Below are 20,516 nucleotides of genomic sequence, written 5' to 3'. Positions count from 1 at the left end.
GTCAGGAAACTTTTTGGGGCTTTCCTAGAAGATATTTATTTTGTTATGCTGTCAATATGGGAAAAGATGAGCAGACTCCACTTTTGCTCAAAATTGAAGGGTTAGTTCAGCCAAAAATGAAATTTCTGTCATTAATTACTCACCCTCATGTCGTTCTACACCCGTAAGACCTTCATTCACCTTCAGAACACAAATTAGAAAAGATATTTTTGATGAAATCTGAGATTTCTGTCCCTCCATCGACAGCTACACAACTACCACTTTGACTCTTCAAAAAGAGATCATAAAACTAATCCATAGGAATTGAGCGGTTTAGTCCAAATTTTCTGAAGAGACTTGACCGCTTTATACGATGAACAGATTCAATTTAGGCTTTTATTCACATATTTTTATTTAAGTTTTAAAGGGTTAGTTCACCCAAAAATGAAAATTCTGTCATTTATTACTCACCCTCATGTCGTTCTACACCTGTAAGACCTTTGTTCATCTTAAGAACACAATTAAGATATTTTTGATGAAATCCGATGGCTCAGTGAGTCCTCCATTGACAGCAAGATAATTATCACTTTTAATGCCCAGAAAACTACTAAAGACATATTTAAAACAGTTCATGTGACTACAGTGGTTCAACCTTAATGTTATGAAGCGACGAGAATACTTTTTGTGCACCAAAAAAACAAAATAACAACTTTATTCAGCAATATCTAGTGATGGGTGATTTCAAAACACTGCTTCATGAAGCTTTACGAATCTTTTGTTTCGAATTAGTGGTTCAGAGCGCCAAAATCACGTGATTTCAGTAAATGAGGCTTTGTTACGTCGTAAGTGTTTTGAAACTTCAGTATAATTCACGTGACGTTGGCAGTTTGACACATGCTCCGAACCACTGATTCGAAACAAAAGATTCATAAAGCTTCGAAGCTTCATGAAGCAGTGTTTTGAAATCACTAGATATTGTTGAATAAAGTCACTATTTTGTTTTTTTGTTGCACAAAAAGTATTCTTGTCGCTTTATAATATTAAGGTTGAATCACTGTAGTCACATGAACTGTTTTAAATTTGTCTTTAGTATCTTTCTGAACATTGAAAAAGGAAATAACTTGCTGTCAATGGAGGACTCACTGAGCCATCGGATTTTATCAAAAATATCTTAATTTGTTTTCTGAAGATGAATGAAGGTCTTACGGGTGTAGAACGACATGAGGGTGAGTAATAAATGACATAATTTTCATTTTTGGGTGAACTAACCCTTTAACATACTAAAACTGAAATAAAAACAAATTAAAGCTAAATAGAAATAATAAAAAATAAGGAAATTACTAAAACTAAAATCAAAACTGAAAGTTCAAAACTTGAATTTAAATTGAAAAATTCAAAATATTAATATTTATAAATAATGCTAAAATAACACTGAATGTATGACATAGGCATCAGTTAACCAATGAAAAATTCATAGTTTTGTCCAGATGTGTTTTTGGAAATCCAATTGACCCTTCTTTATATGCCACTTATTCAACTGACCTGATTCTGATCTTACCTTACTACCTACAACAAGGTTAATAAATGCTGTAAATATATGTCGCTCATTGTTAGTTAATGTTAGTTAAAAATAAGATCTTAATGAAAAGTTTTCTGATATCAAAATTCAATTCAGCCCAACAACAACAGCTAACAACAGTAACCAAGGAGGGCGGAGCTTAACGAAAGGTCAGTTCAGTTCTTTCCACACCCTCAAAATGCATCCCATCCATCAAATGCTGTCTTTAATGTGTAAATGCCTTCACACTCCATCTTGATGGACAAGATTTTGAGTCATGGTGACAGGGCAGGTTCCTCAGAGCCATAGAGAGGGGCAGCTGTCTTCATACCCATTCCTCACACCCCACTGGCTCTTTTTAAACATCATTCTCCACCAGCAGGAAGGAGCAGGCCACTCTGAAAGACTCTGTCCTCTCTCCTTTATTTGAGAGCAGTGTGCAGAAGCAGGCATTCCTCCAGTGCTGGCTTTGATTGTCAGTTAACTTCTCTCAAACTCCACCCATTGGTCTTCTCTAATACCCACACCATTCAGACACATCTAAGGCTGCTTATTGTGAGCCTTACGCCCTTTTCTAACCCATTTTGTCAGCTTTATTCCCCCTCACTGTCGCGATTTATATACCTCCGTGTTCTTTCCCACCACAGCACAGGGACAAGGGAAAGTTAACAAGGTATAACCCACATTAGTGCACCACGTTGCCTCTGAATACCCCAGAATACCTCAAGAATGAACAACTGCAGGAAAACCGCCTCTACACCAAAAACAGCATTGTGCTAAAGGGCAGGAGAGTTGAGCTCTCCGGTTAAAGTCAACATGAGTAATTTCTTTTAAAGCAGTGTCGGTCTGTTGTGTCCGTTGAAGATGAAATGTCAAAACTGAAACCTTGAGGAGGGAAGCGGTTGGGTTTTTACTCATAACAGTTGGTTGTTGATATTTATTACGCAGCTTTGCAGGATGCTATCCAGTGGCTGATTGGCTCAACTGAAGGTGTCAGAGTGAATAAACATGTTTATCAGATAATAGCACGATCCTGTCCTGCCCTGAGAGAAATCTTTAAGTTTAACTGATTTTCTGCTTATTTGCATCCTGCTTTGCATCAGAGAATCACCAAAAGATCACTTTCCCCTGAGTAGTTCGTATAAACGCATCCAAGCTTCGGAAGAACCAGATTTTCGTGCCATTTGATGTACCTCATATGTTTTTAGTAAGATATTTCTGTATTTTTAGAATACTTTTTCAAGCTCCTTGATTGTAGTTCAACTACTAATTTCAAGTAAAAGTTTAATGAAGCTTCCTTGTCAGTAACCAACTTTAAAATACAACAGAAGGAAATGTACTTATGATGTGTGAAGTAAAGCTTACTGGCTGTTGTATATAATAAAAAAAAGGAGGATATGTCCCACCCAAACTTTGTTTCAATTGGAAATAGTCAAATGTTAATTTATGCACATGTATGCCAGACACTGATGAAATAAAGTTAAAAGGGCCCAAAGAAAGATCATATTTTCCAGAATGAGCCACTGGAAAGATCTGTTTGTAGCTAGCAATATGCAGATGGAAGGAAGTAGCTAGAGAAAGAGAATGAGATCACACATAACATTTAGCCTCACTACTGGCAGAACATCTAGTGGTGTTTTATTTCAAATGTATGCTGGTTTATAAAATGTGCAACAAAACCTTGAAATTAGTTGACTGTTTTTTGTCATCCAGGTGAGAGTTCGTCTAGGCAGCTTTGCCAAGGAAGTCAGAAGAAAGTCACAGACAAATGAACTGCTGAATGAATGATTGTTCAACGCGTGGGACACCCAGGAGACATCTCTCAGCATGCTTGATAACCCTCCATGAGAATCCCTGAAACAGACATTTTTGCTCTGTGAGGTAAAGCCTCTATGGCCGAGGATATCTGATAGCTGGATTAGGAGATTGTCGCTCGGTTCCTTTGAGCACATGTTCATAGGGATTACAGATCCAGCCAGTGGATGAGAGGCCTGGAGAACTGGTGTGAAGTGCAGGCGCCTGCTCGCTGCCTGTTAATTATATCCTCTCAAAAGAGTTGAGTGAGGACAATTACCATTACGAGATCATGTGTGAACAGGACCTTTTAGAAAAAATACCAGTAAATCGTTTCTGGCAATTTACCGGTATGAGGAATTGTAACATTACCACCAGTAAATTGCCAGTATGGTGCTGTGTGTGAACAAAGAATGAAGATTACCGGTATGATCACGTACGAGGTCCGAAGGCGCTTTGGGCCAATCAAATAGTTTTTTTGGAGATGACGCTTTCACTGCATGACGCACCATTTCCAGCAAGCTCCGCTGCTTTTTACTAGTGTGTCTATGTAAATGTGTGATAGATTGACATCTTTTACCATTGTGCCACATTTCGCAACTTTTTCATCCTGTTGCGCTCGTGACTCTGCTTTCTTTTCCATTCATCATAAGCGCTGCAGCTCTGCTATTATACACATCTCGCATTTATAATAGCAGAGCCACAGCGCCAGAAGTGTAAAATACTTGAGTAAATGTAATTACTTACTGTACTTAAAGCTGCAGTCCGTAACTTTTTTTTGGTTAAAAATGATCCAAAATCAATTTTTGAGCAAGTACATAACCAGCCAGTGTTCAAAACTGTCTAATTATCTTGTCTTGATTCACAACAGTAAGCTTGTAATAATGTTTTATAATAAGAGCAACATGGCGGATTTCCGCTGGAAATTTGAGCATGCAGCAGTTCCTCTGTGTGTCATTACGAACGTGTGTAAACAGAAAGGAAGGAGTCCCGTCCAGGCTAGTCGGTTTTATCACGTGAGGATGCTGCTTGTAGCGGATCATTTATAGCCTCTTCTCACAGCAGCTGCAATAATTAAACTTATCATTTTGATGGCGGATTGTAATCCAGAAAGGTCCAAATGACAATCATCAGTGACAACTGGAGATTCACCCGAAATTGAAATCTACAGGTAACGCTAATATACACTAAATACACATAGTCACGCAATGCTGATGTTGTTAACATTTACAATTTGAGAACAATATAACAGTAATAATAATTTGCACGGTTTGGCATGATCCGAGCTAAGCGATCGTTAGATTTAATCACTATTGGCAGCACGATTTATTGTAGACCTGATGCCTTTTTCCTCAGTTGGTCAGAACAAAAGTGGCAGAAATGTTACTTACTTGTTCAGATGATATTTTCCAGTGAAAATTCTTTTATTGGTCATACTTTCAAGATGTAGAATCTGTGATTCTGAAGTTCAGTATCCACACCGGTGCGGTGACTGACAGCAAGCATTAGATTCATCCGCGCTGACGAGCTGTGCCGAGGCACAACCCACGTACAGATAACTGTTCCGCATATGACTGCAATTGCAGGTTTCAAACAAGAGATGGCGACAAAGAGGAAAAATCGCGGACTGCAGCTTTAAGTATCTTTTTGGCTACTTTGTAGTTGTACTGAAGATATTGGCAACTTTTACTCTCTACTTGACTACATTTTTGAGCAAGTAAATGTACTTTTTACTCCACTACATTTGTGATGAGTAACGCAGTTACAAATGACATTTTTCATGGCACCTAACTTTTTCTGCAGCAATTTGTTTCTGATATAAAGAAGCGATATCGACATCTAAGTGCATTGAAGGTACTATATCTTGTGCGTTTTGCTTTTACTCACCCAAAACTTGTCAACAAGGATACTTTACGTGAATGTGAGTGCATTAGCAGTAAGTTGCTGATCGCAGGTGTTTGATTTATTAGATGAGGAAACGACTGCAGATAGTGATGAGGCTCAAACCAGCACATACTTTGACTATTCAATTTTACTTAACATTGTTTTAGTTATCCGTTATATTGACGGCCATTTTGAAGGATATTGGTTTACTTATGGCCTTTTTGTGCACTTGAGCTTAACTGAGACTTGAGAGTTTGTAGACGTTTAAAAGGTTGTTGTGTCGACCTTGATTTATTGCAACATTGAGGTGTTCAATTTTATTTTGATTTTAAGAAAATAAATTTGATTTCTCATCTTACAAATCAATTGTTTCTTATTTTCACTGGCCTGTCTCTCAGGACTAGTGCATCTCTGAGCCTACATTCAGCACTTTAAGACTTTTACTCAAGTCGTATTGGAATTTGTGACTTGTAACTTGTGGAGGAGTCATTTTCGATGTAAGGTATCAGTACTTTTACTCAAGTATCGTTTTTAGGTAGTCTATGGCAGAAACACATTCTGTGTGATCATCCCTGTCCCTCAGAAGTAAAACAAAAAAATGTTGTCAAATTGAACAGATAGTGAAACTGAGGCGCTTCTCCTCTCCTCAGCATTTAAAGATAACTTCCGAGTCATTTCCGATGACTAACATCACAGAATTTACCAGCATTTTGGTGCTGCTGATGTGTGAATCGTCTCTTAACGGTAAAAAGCCAGAACTCTGTTGCTTGTGTGAACAGCATATTTGTGTATTTAATGGTAAAGTCATTCCGGTAATTTTACGGTTATTTACTGGGATTAGGCCTACTGTGTACTAACAGTGACTGAAAGTAAACATTTAAGATTACAGCATTGACTAGCAAGGTTAATGCTAATTAAAATTGAACATAATTGCAACCTTGCTATTGCTTGTTAAATATTCAACCTTTATATAGATAATCACAAAATACCTAATTTGAACAAACCCCTAACTTTTGAACTTTATTGTGCATCTCTACAAACTACATAAACAATAACAGTGCTTAACCACATAACACATAATGTTAAAATGAAAACACCTTAGAAACCACACAACAACATTCTAAAAATGCTCAGTATGTCTTGGTTACCACATCAGATTTAAATATGATAATGCTGGTGAAAGTAACATCTTTATGAGAAGAGTTATTTCTGTAGAATCGGCAGGAAGCTTGTCTGATCGCTATCTAACAGAAGCTTTCACTATGAGTTTGCAAGACCTCATTGAACACAGTTTGGTTACCTTTTTTAATCGCAGATGAAACATGCCACCGGATTTGAGTAAAAAACATTTCTGCGTAGAGACAGATAATATCAACTTCGATATGAATGTAGCTTAAACGAAATAAAAATACAAAACGTTTATTGCTCAGTTTTGAGAGTTCAAAAGGTTTGAGAATGTAAAGATACGAGGACCCATAGGGCCCTCTGATTAATAATAAAAAAGTTGCCATCTTCTTTCCAAGAAACCGTGCAACGGTTGCTTTGCTCAAGCAACCATTTATTTGTCTGGTGAACCACTATGTGGCTTGTGGCCTGATGTTTTTGCATTCAGTAAAGCTCTTGTGTTTTGGTTGGGCTCTCTGGGGAGGTACTGGCATTGTGAGATACATCAAGGTCAAGTGTCAAAGAGTGCAATCGCTTGTGTTTTAATCCAAGACTTCATTATAGATCTTCAGATTTTTACTTTAGAATCATTTTCCAGTCTCTTCAGAACTCAGACATTGTGTGGTCTGACTGTATTTCACGCATCAGTGCAGAAGCAGTCAAAACAGACCTCAAGGTCTTAATTACAAATGTGAATCTGGCACGAGGATGAGAACGGAAATGGGCTCTTTTTCTAAAGCTTGGTTCTCGGTAATGTTTGTCATACCAACCAGCTAGCAGGACTCATTAATAAGCCCTTCAAGTTGATGAATGGCATGGATGTTTGGGTGTAGCTTACACATATTTAACCCTCTCTACAATTCTGTGGTCATAAGCAAGTAGTTTTGGTTATGGTACAGACTTGTTTATATGCAACACTAAAGACGTAATGTTTTGTGTACAGATGGGTTTCTTTTAACTGATAACTACCTCTGTAGTTTTCAGGCAGTTATCTTTCCTTCAGGCAGATTACCTTTCTCTGGCTGTCTGCCCTGCAAAGAGTGCTTTGCATAATTCAATCTTGCTATCCACTTTAAGTGTGAATGTAGTATTTAGCCTAAACAAAATGATGTTGGGCTTCCTGGAATGCAGACTTCAAGATCAGTACCCATAATCATAGGTTTGGATTATTACAGTATAGTGGGAGCGAACACATGCCCAAATGTGTCTGATGCTTCGGCTCTTGTAGACATGATTTCTGACATCTGCAGCCACATATGACATATGGACTGTGTGAAGTTTTTAAAGAGGGTTTTGGGAGGAAGAAATATGATTCAGGATCATTGAGAGATGGCTTTTTGGTACAGTGGTTGATTTTCGGGTGATCCGTGTCTCAGACTTACCATAAAGAATGTAAAAATCCCCTCTCTGCCCTCAGACTCATGGGAAAACAGGCAGTCGTGGCTTAAGAATATAAACTCTCACACCATTAAAATAGGCACAGATGTGACTTAATAAAAACATGATTATGTTTGTTATAAGATCTTTGTGATCTGACAGGAATGTAAAAAATTGTGGTTTTAAAAGTATATTAAATAGTGTCATCGGGGTGTGGAATTAATGTTTGTGGTTGAGTTCTCAAAATATGATCTCAGCCTGTTATTAATGTTTGAAGGAATAAAAGGATTTGTATCTTCTTGCAATAACATTTACAACATCTCTGTTGTTGACCTCCCATTCATGTGGAGGAATTCTTTCATCCGAAGGAATCTAAGTCTTCATAATGTATTTATTTATCCAAAGAAAGAAACCCAGTTTCATTTTTTAGGCTGCTGAACATATTACTATTCTGATTATGAAGAGCATATTATATTCTTTCTCTTTTTGACATTTTCGTCGAGACCAGACTCTAAATATTACTTTATTCCACGCAACTGTGTCCATGCGGATTACCTACAGTAGAGCAAAAAATATATATTTTTACTAATATTTGGTGCAGTTGATGTTTTTCTTATTTATATGGCAAAAAATAAGATAAAATTCTGATAGCTTGTAATGTAAATCAATCTTTATAACAGTATAGCAGAAAACTTGCATAAAATGCATATAAATCTCCAATTAATATATATATATATATATATATATATATATATATATATATATATATATATATATATATATATATATATATATATATATATATATATATACAGTACAGTCCAAAAGTTTGGAACCACTAAGATTTTTAATGTTTTTAAAAGAAGTTTCGTCTGCTCACCAAGGCTACATTTATTTAATTAAAAATACAGTAAAAAACAGTAATATTGTGCAATATTATTACAATTTAAAATAACTGTTTTCTATTTGAATACTGTATATTTCACAAAGTAATTTATTCCTGTGATGGCAAAGCTGAATTTTCAGCATCATTACTCCAGTCTTCAGTGTCACATGATCCTTCAGAAATCATTCTAATATGCTGATCTGCTGCTCAAGAAACATTTAATGTGTACAATTGTACAAAATATTTGTGTACAATATTTTTTTTCAGGATTATTTGATGAATAGAAAGAAAGAACAGTGTTTATCTGAAATCTAATCTTTTGTAACATTATAAATGTCTTTACTGCCACTTTTGATTGATTTAATGCATCCTTGCTGAATAAAAGTATTCATTTCTTTAATTTCTTTTCAAAAAAATAAAAATAAAAATTCTTACTGACCCCAAACTTTTGAACGGTAGTGTATAATGCTACAGAAGCTTTGTATTTCAGATAAATGCTGTTCTTTTGAACTTTCTATTCATCAAGGAATCCTGAAAAAAAAAGTACACAACTGTTTTCAACATTGAAAATAATCATAAATGTTTATTGAGCAGCAGATCATCATATTAGAATGATTTCTGAAGGATCATGTGACACTGAAGACTGGAGTAACAATGCTGAAAATTCAGCTTTGCATCACAGGAATAAATTATTTTGTCAAATACATTTAAATAGTACACAGTTATTTTAAATTGTAATAATATTTCACAATATTACAGTTTTTTACTGTATTTTTAATTAAATAAATGTAGCCTTGGTGAGCAAACGAAACTTCTTTTAAAAACATTAAAAATCTTAGTGGTTCCAAACTTTTGGACTGTACTGTATATATATATTTTAACATGATTTTTCTATAAATTGATGTATTGATAATCAAGTAACCTAAACTGCTTCGGTCCATTAAATGATCATCTTGAAATATAACAATGTAAAAGTTATTCTTACATTTACTTACATTAAAGATTTAACACCATAAAGAAACATGTGCCATGACTTCAAGGTGGACATTTTAAGGATTATACCAAAAGTTTTTAGTTAATTTCTCATTTACCAGACAAAAAAGGTTTCATCTTTTATATTAGAACAACTATATTAAAGCTTTTCTACATTAGATTATTTAATGGTCACAGCTTGCTAAATGAAGGTGGTGACACAGCTTACCTCGTTCTCCCCTATATATTCAAGGCCTTAGATGACGTGACTTATATGGTGTGTTGAAAGGACCGGTAGTGAGGAAATGTTCTTTCCCATGCCATTTGTTGTAGAATAATAAATTATGTGTGAGTGAGACTAAACTTTCAAGTGTGTTTCATTAATTCATCAAGCAACACACAACGGGTCAGTGCCAGCACTCGAAACCCATGAGAGGCCAAGTTTGTTTTGTTTGCATGCTTCAGTAACAGTTCACAACAGTTTTGACAGAGTAAGAGACACTGGCCTCTGAACCTCTGCGGTCTGGCAATGATTTTACTCTAAGTGATTGATGCAAGTCGTCTGTGTTGCGCTATAGTAAGTGTGTCCTTTTCACTGTTTGCCTTAGATGTTGTCGAAAGGGATAGTTCACCAAAAAATGAAAATTATGTCATTGTGTACTCACTCGTTACAAACCAGTATGATTTTCTTTCATATGAGGATCTGGAAGGAAATGTTTTCAAAAATGATCACGCTGCTCCATATGAATCATGTGTGAGAAACAGACTAAAAATTAATTTTTTAATGACTGAATATCAGGTGTTGTATAATTCTGTTCTAAATTTTGCCTTTTTGCGTTTCACAGAATAGAGAAAGTTGTGCAGGTTTGGATCAACAAGAGGGTGAGTAAATGATGACAGAATTTTCATTTTTAAGTGAACTATCCCTTTAAATCTGAAATGTGTATGTAGTGTGTCAGAAAGAAAACAAACAACAGTGCAGAAAAGTTTCTTAGCGAATATGCTGCTTTATTCAAAAGCTGAATGGGGAATTACCAGGCAGCCCATGGTAACAATATCAGGATTATGATCCCTGAGAGGACAACATTTGAACAAAGAATCCAGATACTGGACTATAAATTACAGCCATTAGCAAATTTCTGAGCAGTTAAAGAAAAAAAAGACATTTTAAAGGACTCATCAGAACTAAGTCTGATCCATAGGTGACCAAAATGCATATAATATCTAAACAATTATGTACAAATACAATTGTTTTAAAATGACACAGTACATAAATACTGCTATTAAATAAGATATACAGGCTCACCCAATATGGGTCATTCCCACAGAGAAACTGAAACTCTGTTAGGATCACTGTTGTTGCTCATGTAAAGCTCTCACTTAACATGTTTTGTATAGTCGGCATAGTGATGTCCAACTGCCAGGCGCGAAGGAATGGGGAAAACTGTGGCTCTAGGCCAGACTGCTTTGTGCAAAGGGGATCATAGAACTCTATTCTATAAACACATCTTAAACTTTAGCTGCCATCTGTTGTAACAATGTACATTGTGTTGACAGTGGCCCTGGTGCCAATTCAAAAGAGTAAGCGATTGCTAAGCGATACTTTACCTGAGCGACCAACAGTTCATTCAAACCAAGCTGTGCAACTCCCACTTTAGTACATCTTTGAGTAAAAGCTAAAAAAAATATATATATATAATAAATCATGCCAAAAATCTCATATCTATCTGCCAAGATTGTGTGAATGCATTGGCATTAAATAATATAAAGATCTAAAAATTTGGGGCACTTGGTACATTTTCACACAGCTTTAAGTTATAACAGTTCAATCACCATAAAATGCCCAGAGGATTTAGGGAGAAAAGTGCTTAATCCTCATACACCACAGATTAAAATAACCTGACAGCATATTTGGAAAATTTGCCTATTGCCAGCACAAAATGTCATCAAAAAATCTAATACAAATAATAATTATAATAACACTGACATCAAAGAAAGAAATTCACAAAAAAAAAAATGGACCTTCATTTCATTAATTTTGTCCGGAGTCCTTTAGAACTAAATAATAAAGCACCCAAGTTACTTATTTGCTCCGACTATTTTAAAGAATTCAATCATTAAATCAAACCTGAGGGAAAGAACATCCTGAACGGTATTTGGAAAGAATAAAATATAAAGTATGCTCTAATTTGCTAATTAGAATTTAAAACTAAGCATATAAAGCTGGCAAAAGGCTTGGGTATACTAGAAAGTTACATTCTATGAGAATTGCAAATGGGTTACAAGCAACAGTAATGACATAAAGCACAGTTGATTGCCTGCAAAGCTTGGCGCTGAAAGCGTCCTTCTGAAAGCCGGGCCCTCCATCATGTCTGAGTTGGGACAGGAAGCTCAGGCACCAGGCAGGAAGGAACAGTTTAAAGGCGGGCCGCACAGCAGCCCAGTATAACCACGGAATGCCGTGCGCCACTGCAGAGTAAATGCAGCGGCCGCACGGCTCAATAACACACTGGTCCCTCATGCCTTTCAGATACCGAGGCAGTGAGGGACGAGGATACAACAGAGGGAGCCGATCACCTTAATAGGCAACCTGAGGAGGGCACCACGGAGTGTCTGGATACAGCAGACAGTGCACTGACTTAAACCTGAGAGAGAATTTAAAAATAAAAAAGGTTCAGTTAGTACATGCATGCAGATTAAGATACCAAATATGATCGAGAGTGTTAAGAAAACTGTCTTACCTGGATGGGTCCTCCTCAACAGAGAAAGCCCCTTTCATGTTGATGATATTCCTCTTGTTCTCAAACATTCCATAACTCAATGTAATCTAAATGGAATTGAATGAAACACCTACGTTAATACAACTATACTGTATTTTACAGAAGCAAGATGGGCCTGTTTTAAGTTTCATTAAAGTTCCTTACCTGTTTGTGTACTTCTGATTTGGACACCTGTTGCAGGTTCTCCAAGTGTGAGTGGAACAAGCTGCTTCGGGTCAAAGGAACCCCAAGAACTGACTCGATGATGTAACCAATGGTACAGTCATCAGGAAGACGGATCTTCTCGGCAGTGTTCATGAAATGGCCACCACTGTCATAAAAAGAGTCAAAAGTAAGTCAACATGAAGTCTACTAATAACTTAAAACATTACGTTCTTAGATTCTGCATTACGATAGTTGAGAATTTTTTGCACCTTGCCCAAGGGCTCATCTTCAAAGCTAGCCCACGGCTGATACAGAAGCCTGCACCTCCCGTAGCAAACCAGAAATTGACCGGTCTCTGCAGTGGAGAAACAAAAACATCAGTTTCTGTTCTTAACGCTCCTTCTCATCTTTACAGGTATGTAAAAATTGAGGATATTTCGGAACACCTACCATCTTGTTGTCGCCAAGTCTTTCTGTGGCTTCAATTGGCCTGTCCAAGCTGGGTTTGCCAATGTACATATCCTGAGTGTGAGGGTAGTTGGACAGCAACTTCACCAATGTCTTCACATTCACATAGTTATCATCATCCACATGACAGAACCACCTAAACCAGACAGAGATATCATTAGAACATCCAATATGGTTTGCTTTAACACTAAAACAAGTACTCATAATGTAACAATAATCATGCAATGCTTACTTTTTTCCGGACTCAATGAACTTGTCGTATTCTACGGCCATCTTGCAGGACAGAGCCTGCCGGCTGTGGGCAGCAGAGCAGTTGGTGTTGATTGCATGGCTTCCTGTGTGGACAAGAAGATAGGTACCTTGTCAGTGCTTATGTAATACTCATGTAATATAACTTGAGAAATGGCCATTGTCTGATAGGTCAGGTGACTTTGCATGCGCCCTAATACCATCTTCCCCCTAACATCCCAGCCCCCATCAGCTAAGCACAAGATTTTTAAGAGGATTAGAAGGCTGAGTCCAAACTATGCACATATCAAAGAGGGAATGTCTGCTTCTTTATAGTCTTGTGACTTCCGCTTGAGGAAGCTGCACTCACCAATTTTCTTCTTTAGTTCCTCATCTTCGCCGTCCGTGAAGATGTACGTCTGCAAAAACAAAGACAAAGCCTGGTTAGCTCTTTCAATGGTGTCACACAAGTTCATCAATGAATCACTGCACCAGAGCAAAGACGAAACAGGAATTGGCGTGTTCCAAACTGGAATCATGTGTCTTTGAGAACTATTTATCCCAAGCAGACTGATTAGGAACCATTGTCTGAGTTTTACGCCATGGAAAACTCAGCAAGTTAAACAAGCCAAACTCTTCCCCCAAAAATAAAGGCCCCTTGTTCTTGTTGTCAGTCTCTCCATGGCAACTGCTCTGCATCCCAAAGCATCCCAGGCCCAGAACAAAGCGGGGAGCAGACCACCCCACTTACCCCCACCACCCCCAACACTCCACCCCCATTCCATTGCCACCTCCCAAGTCTTTCCATTCTTCATCCCTCTATCCACTTCAGACATGTTAAAAATGTCCCAAAAAAAGAATGGCTGAGTCGTTTGGAAGAAAAGAAAGGAGCACCATGTCCTATTCTCCCAAACATACTCAGTTTGATGAATATACATTCTCTCCAGTGTGCATTCACTGACGTCTAACCCCTCAGGGTTTTGTTAACGTTAAAATAGACTGGGTGGGATCAGGAGCTCATTGTGGGAGATAAGACAGAGCAGGTGCGAGGCGGCAGTCCCAGCTCAAAGGAGCCATTGAGAAGAAGACGCCACACGCCTCAGACAGACTGATGAAAAGGCGGTGTGCCCCTGGCCATGCACTGCCGTTAACCTGTTTGCTTTCTACCTCAGGTGAGACAGCACCTGCCACCCGCCGCCTTATCACAGCCACGTGTCTGAACAGATCCACCTGCCCACACCCAACTGGCCTTGAACATGTACACCTACGCTACAAAACTGTTCTCTTATGAGCTTCAGCTGTTTTGTGATCTTTATCTCAACAGTGGATTTGTTGTTTGTTGCCTTTCAAATGCCAGCACGCACACACGTGGACTCGTTCCCCCTTTCACACAGTCGCATTTTTTTGAGCGTTCAAACATTGCCAGATAATGTTTGATTGGTTTGCAGAACAAACTCTGAGCAGATGTTTAGCGCAGCACTCTGGGGCCAAGGCCCAAGGCCTCTGTTTGTTCAGGGAGGGCTGGCGGTTGGGCCGGGTAAAGGATCAGAGGCTGGCGCTGTTTGCGCAGAGTTCCGCTGAAAGGACAGACTAATCACACGGGCAGCTGCCAAGGCAGGCTGGGCACTGACAGAGAGAGAAACCTCAGAGCTGATTAGTGCATTACAATGTGTGTGTGTGGCCACCCACCCCCAACCCTGCTCCCACTGTCCCTTTGCATTGAGACAATGAGGAGTGGGTAAAGCCATCACTGGGTAAATCCTAAATATGTTTGCTTGGATTTGCATACAGCTGCAGTGGTTAACTAAAGAGAGGCCTCTCGTGGTACATGGCTTTGTTTCTCAGTTTCCCTTTTATTGATGATATTGTGAGCCAAAATGACCCTTTTGTGGTTTCTTTCATAAATGTTAAGTCTTTTCTTCAAAATGCACTTTTCCCAGCATTCTCAGCACACAAGAAAGGATGAGGGTTTTCGTTTGGCTGTTTGGAGTTCTGATGAGCGGGCAGAGGTTGATACTTCCCACCCCACCAAAGGAAGGTCTGGCATAGGGCAGGGAGAGCATGGAGCCTGGCTGTCTGTCTCCTTCTACCCAGGAAGGAAGTAGAGAGATGCTACTCCCTCTATTAAACACCACACAGCCCTGCGCCCTCTACCTGTGCCAATAAGAGTCCAGAAACTTGCACAGACTCGTGCAACACCATCTTGTGTTCAAGCCAGAGGAATTACTGCCTTAAAAAACAGTGAGTAATTACGCAGTTAAGTATTTCTGATAGAAGTAATGAGGTTGATCATGGCACTTCTTCTGCGTCAAGCAAGTGTGCATTTGATCTTAATGGCATTTGGTAGCTGTCTGTGTAACTGGACACCGGATACCACAGCCGCGGCACAGGCTGTTCTCTCATTGTTGTGAATTTCTCTCACTGGGGAAGCTGCATTGTTCCAGAGGGGAAATTTAGAGAAACAGCGGAAGCCAGAAGCTGCAGCGTGAACAATTCAAACTGGAGCAGATCTGACTGAAAAGAATAACCCTATTCAAGAGTCCTGACTCATCAAGTCAAGACAATTATAAAGAATGCTTTTAATAATCAGAAACAAGTACTCAGAAAGCTCTAGAGTTTCATTCTCTTAGAAAAAATACTGATAATTCCAGTGTATTAACAAGGGTAGGGGAGCTTCTAGCTGACCGTGACTAACTCTAAACAAAGACAAGACAGTTTCCCACCAAGAAGAGCCACAGGCTGCCATAAGTGTCAACAGCAGACACAGATTGGATCTGCTCTCAGTGTTTACATGTAAACAGCCCAAGACAGTGAGCTGTTCAGGGCAGCATCTGAAGTAAGTAAGCGGGTTGGAAAGATCCTTCCTACACAAGTTTCAAACCCCTATGAACATGTTCACAATGTCGGTCATGCATCATCTCACTTGACATATGTGACAAAGTTCCCATGCTGTAGGTCTAACTATGCCTGGCCCGTCGAAACACTTGTCTGGTGCCAGCCATTGTGGCAAGTGGCCAAACCGTACACTGGAGTCCTTAGGATAATCCCCGGCCGTTCAAATGACAATAACTGGGATTTAACATACTCAGGTGTTGCACTGATGAATGTTGAAATAATTTGAGAGCGGCCCTCCATGTGTACATGTGAGGATTCATATAGCTGGCATTAGAGCCATCTTTTGTTCTTTGAGACCAGGCCACCTGGCATTCATTCTCCTGAAACCCCCCCTTGTATTCTGGGCTGCGCTGGTCTTTTATGTCTGCACTGCTCCCCACCAGCTGCTGCTATTAATCCCTGCTGTTAACTCTCTCTTGTGTGGGTTAACTTCCATCAACTCCTGTACTGAGCAAACTCAGTCTTAGTTTTCCAATCTCGCCTGAAGCCTGGAGTAGTCATATCAGTTTGTGAAAGACAAATCTGAGCTGACTGAATGAGTGCAGAATCTAAAGCTGTCCGATTTAAATTTTCACTTTCCACATGCTTTGATATTCACAGTAACTTCACAGACATAATGATCTTTATACTCAGACTCTGCAAGCATATAAAATTGTTGCTATGGCTGTGTCATATTCAAATGAGAAAAATAAAAAACCCCTCTTGTCTAAGGTGTGAGGGAAACTGATTGTGACAGAGCCCCGAGGCAAATTAAACTGACTTTTGTAAAATGTATAAGCGACTACTCTAGGTGGTGGGTAAAATCACTTTGACTGCTCTGTGCTTGCTGCTGTCGAGGTGCCGAGATTGCTTTTGTGCTGGCTGCAAAAGAGGCCTGTTTCTCAGAGCTGTATTTTCATACTGTGAGCTACTCGGCATGCTGCTCAAAAGCCTTTCCTTGCCTATAGATGCTGTCCCTTTGTGCCACCCAGCATCTCTATAACGAAGACTCTCTTTTCCCACCGCTTGGGTAGCTTGACCCAGCCTCTGCTCCAGATCCCCGGTTCCCATGGAGAGTGGGAGACAAGGGGCTGGCAAAGCTTTTCTTTCCCCCTTCAGAAAGACGCTTTGTTAGTGCTGAGAAGGGGACAGCTCTGAAGCCGCTGCTGTGATGCATCCTTAGCCCCGGCGTATTCACGGGGACACCCCAAACAATGGAGCAAGAGGGAAGAAGGGGGGACTTACAGCCACCCATCGCTCTGTGAGCAACACAGCAATTGCTATAGACAGCACAGAGAGACTATGAATATGAGTTTTTAAAATTCTCCTCCTTTTTTAATATGCCACGCAGATAATAACGATGAACAACAATTTTTAAACATTTTGGGGTCCTGCTTGTAGATACACTTAATATTAAAACTATAGACTGGCTGATTAGATGTTTGAGCAATTTTTTTTTACTTATTTTTTTCCACACATTTTTTATTTAATTGGCTATCGATTATTATTATTTGTATCAGGTATGCTAATAAATGGCATCCAAAGGGCCTCTGAAGTGAAATACCATTATACTACTGTTTGTTCAACAGGAAACAGCAGAGGTGTTAGAGGTAAAGTAACTTCATTAATGTAGGCTACAAAGATGCGGAAAAAACTTGCAACCATTTTGATATATGTATGTATGTATGTATGTATGTATGTGTATATATATATATATATATATATATATATATATATATTATTGGCCAATTAAACAAAAAATATACAGTATGTATTGGTAGTGAAAAGCAATACTGATCTATCTCCAATTATAGCCTATATATATAGACAGTAATGTAACACGTGGCTGGATATTAAACACTCATTGCCAAAAATGTCAAAAAGATTAGGTTTTAATGGAGACGGTAAGAAAGACGGAACACGTCATTTACCATTATTGATATCACGAAAATAAAATCCCAATTGTTTCCGACTGATAAAATATGTAGCCTACCTAACCAAAACTTGCAACAAGTTATGCAAACAATTTGTAATAGTGTAAACTGACATACCTGCTGCATGTTTCTGGAGATCCATGTGTCCAGCAGTAGATCCAGTCTGGACCGGTGAAACTTCTTAGTGGTCTTCACTGCGATGAAGATGTCATCCGCGCTGATGTCCTCAGCAGGAGGCGCGTCTGTCGCCGCTCCGAACGCCTCAGTGGGCTTATCCGCTTCCCTCTTGCTGCGGGTCAGCTTGGAAAAATAGGCAGAGAATCCTTTCTTTCCATTCTGTTCAGGCTGAGCTCCATCATCAACCTCTGATTCCCCCAGACTCTGCAGCGAGCGCATCCCGATCTCACTCTCGTTCTGCATCCCGTCCATCTGAATCCGCTGATGCTGCGACAAAAATAACAGTAGCGCGAGACAGGTGACGGTCGCTCCCGCGAGGGAGAGCGCAGCTTTCCTGCCGTACGTTTTCAACATGTTTATTCAACTCTAAGAGAAGGACGCTCTCTTTGTGATATACACAGCATTAATCTAAACTTCCCTCCAATAGCCTACTCTAAAAAACAAGCGTGTCGTACGAATGCAGCATAGTAGCGCTGAGAGAATCTCCTCATTGTATCTCGGAGGGGCTTTTATAAACTGCCCCCAGCATTGGTCACGCCCAGTAGGCGGGGCGTTGATGGCTATTGTGGTGTGGGAACCGCAGAGAGACTGTCAATGGGAGGACGCGTTAAAGGACAGCAGGCGAGGGACAAAGAGGGGGAGGGTGAAGAGGACCAGGCGTAAACATTTTCAAAGTACATGCTCTTAAAACAAACTAGAATCACAGTTCAGTGCATATTTCTGTACAAACACTGCATACCTGTAACAAGTGTAGCATAGATTTATATTCATTGCAACATGATCCTGGCTGTATAAGCATATTATCTATATATACATAATGCATAAGTGGGGTCTTATTTCCCACAAAATTTAAAGAAAATAATAAGAATCTCTTTTGCATGATGTAAATGAAGATGTGATTACATTTTATGTGAAGTTTATTACTAACTTAAATTTAAAATCACAGTAGTGACGAGTTCATTACACTATAAATTTGCAAACCTCTTTAAAGGTGCCCTAGAACCAGTTTTTACAAGATGTAATATAAGTCTAAGGTGTCCCCTGAATGTGTCTGTGAAGTTTCAGCTCAAAATACCCCATAGATTTTTTTTAATAAATTTTTTTAACTGCCTATTTTGGGGCATCATTAACTATGCACCAATTCAGGCTGCGCCCCCTTTAAGTCTCGCGCTCCCCGCCCCCGACCTCTCAACTATAATACAGTGCATAAACAAAGTTCACACAGCTAATATAACCCTCAAATGGATCTTTACAAGATGTTCATCATGCATACTGCATGCATGCGTCGGATCATGTGAGTATAGTATTTATTTGGATGTTTACATTTGATTCTGAATGAGTTTGAGGCTATGCTTCGTGGCTAACGGGCTAACGTTTATGCATTATACAGACTGCAAGTGTTTAAAAATGAAAATAGCGACGGCTCTCTGGTCTCCGTGAATACAGTAATTAACGATGGTAACTTTAACCACATTTAACAGTACATTAGCAACATGCCAACAAAACATTTATAAAGACAATTTACAAATATCACTAAAAATATCATGTAATCATGGGTCATGTCAGTTATTATCGCTCCATCTGCCATTTTTCGCTATTGTTCTTGCTTGCTTACCTAGTCTGATGATTCAGCTGTGCACAGATCCAGATGTTAATACTGCCTGCCCTTGTGTAATGCCTCGAACATGGGCTGGCATATGCAAATATTGGGGTCATACAAATTAATGATCCCGACTGTTACGTAACAGTCAGTGTTATGTTGAGATTCGCCTGTTCTTCGGAGGTCTTTTAAACAAATGAGATTTATATAAGAAGGAGGAAACAATGGAGTTTGAGACTCACTGTATGTCTTTTCCATGTACTGAACTCTTGTTATTCAACTATGCTGAGGTAAATTCAATTTTTGATTCTAGGGCACCTTTAAATTTCATTATTTATGACTCTAAAATCTCATAAAAAGTACAAATAAGAGACATTATGACAAACTGACGACTGTCACAAAGTAAAATTGTCCCACAAACAGACATCAGACTTTCGCGTGAGATTTGACCATGTCTTTATTAGAGTCACCTCTGAAGAATAAGACTGCTACTGACATGGAACATCATCTGCAGGCATGCTGAATCACATCAAGTCCCAGCCATTTCTCAGTGTCAACACTCAAATCAAGCTCACAATGATGGCGTGCTCCAGTCAATCCACAGCAGCTGATCTTGTGAGGCCTTCAAACAACCGCGTGTTCCTTATGCTTGCTTTAAAATGGCGCCTCTTCTGCGGTGAAGAGCATGTAGAGCTGG

At 39.0% G+C, this 20,516-nt stretch overlaps 1 protein-coding gene across 1 annotated transcript; it reads right to left on the bottom strand.

Moving 5' to 3' along the window:
* Positions 1–10,601: 10,601 nt before the first annotated feature.
* On the bottom strand, positions 10,602–18,719 carry lfng (LFNG O-fucosylpeptide 3-beta-N-acetylglucosaminyltransferase). The gene is made up of 8 exons (XM_048192729.1): positions 18,160–18,719; positions 13,605–13,653; positions 13,239–13,341; positions 12,989–13,142; positions 12,808–12,893; positions 12,539–12,704; positions 12,356–12,441; positions 10,602–12,259 (listed from the first exon to the last, which is right to left on the bottom strand). Exons 1-8 carry the CDS (start codon positions 18,571–18,573, stop codon positions 12,193–12,195), a joined length of 1,125 nt encoding a protein of 374 aa, XP_048048686.1. The 5' UTR covers positions 18,574–18,719; the 3' UTR covers positions 10,602–12,192.
* Between the last annotated feature and the right edge of the window lie 1,797 nt (positions 18,720–20,516).

The sequence above is a fragment of the Megalobrama amblycephala genome, linkage group LG1 (genome assembly GCF_018812025.1).
Source record: "Megalobrama amblycephala isolate DHTTF-2021 linkage group LG1, ASM1881202v1, whole genome shotgun sequence".
Taxonomy (NCBI): Eukaryota; Metazoa; Chordata; class Actinopteri; order Cypriniformes; family Xenocyprididae; genus Megalobrama; species Megalobrama amblycephala.
The sequence above is the reverse complement of the archived record's forward strand: the minus strand, read 5'-3'. Positions and strand labels throughout refer to the sequence as shown.

Bases quoted from the DNA above. Each gene is read 5' to 3' on its own strand.
- lfng (XM_048192729.1), bottom strand. From the start codon at position 18,573: ATGTTGAAAACGTACGGCAGGAAAGCTGCGCTCTCCCTCGCGGGAGCG. The intron at 13,342-13,604 runs GTGAGTGCAGCT...TTGTCCACACAG, and splicing joins GGAACTAAAGAAGAAAATTG to GAAGCCATGCAATCAACACC. The intron at 13,143-13,238 runs GTAAGCATTGCA...TGTCTGGTTTAG, and splicing joins TTCATTGAGTCCGGAAAAAA to GTGGTTCTGTCATGTGGATG.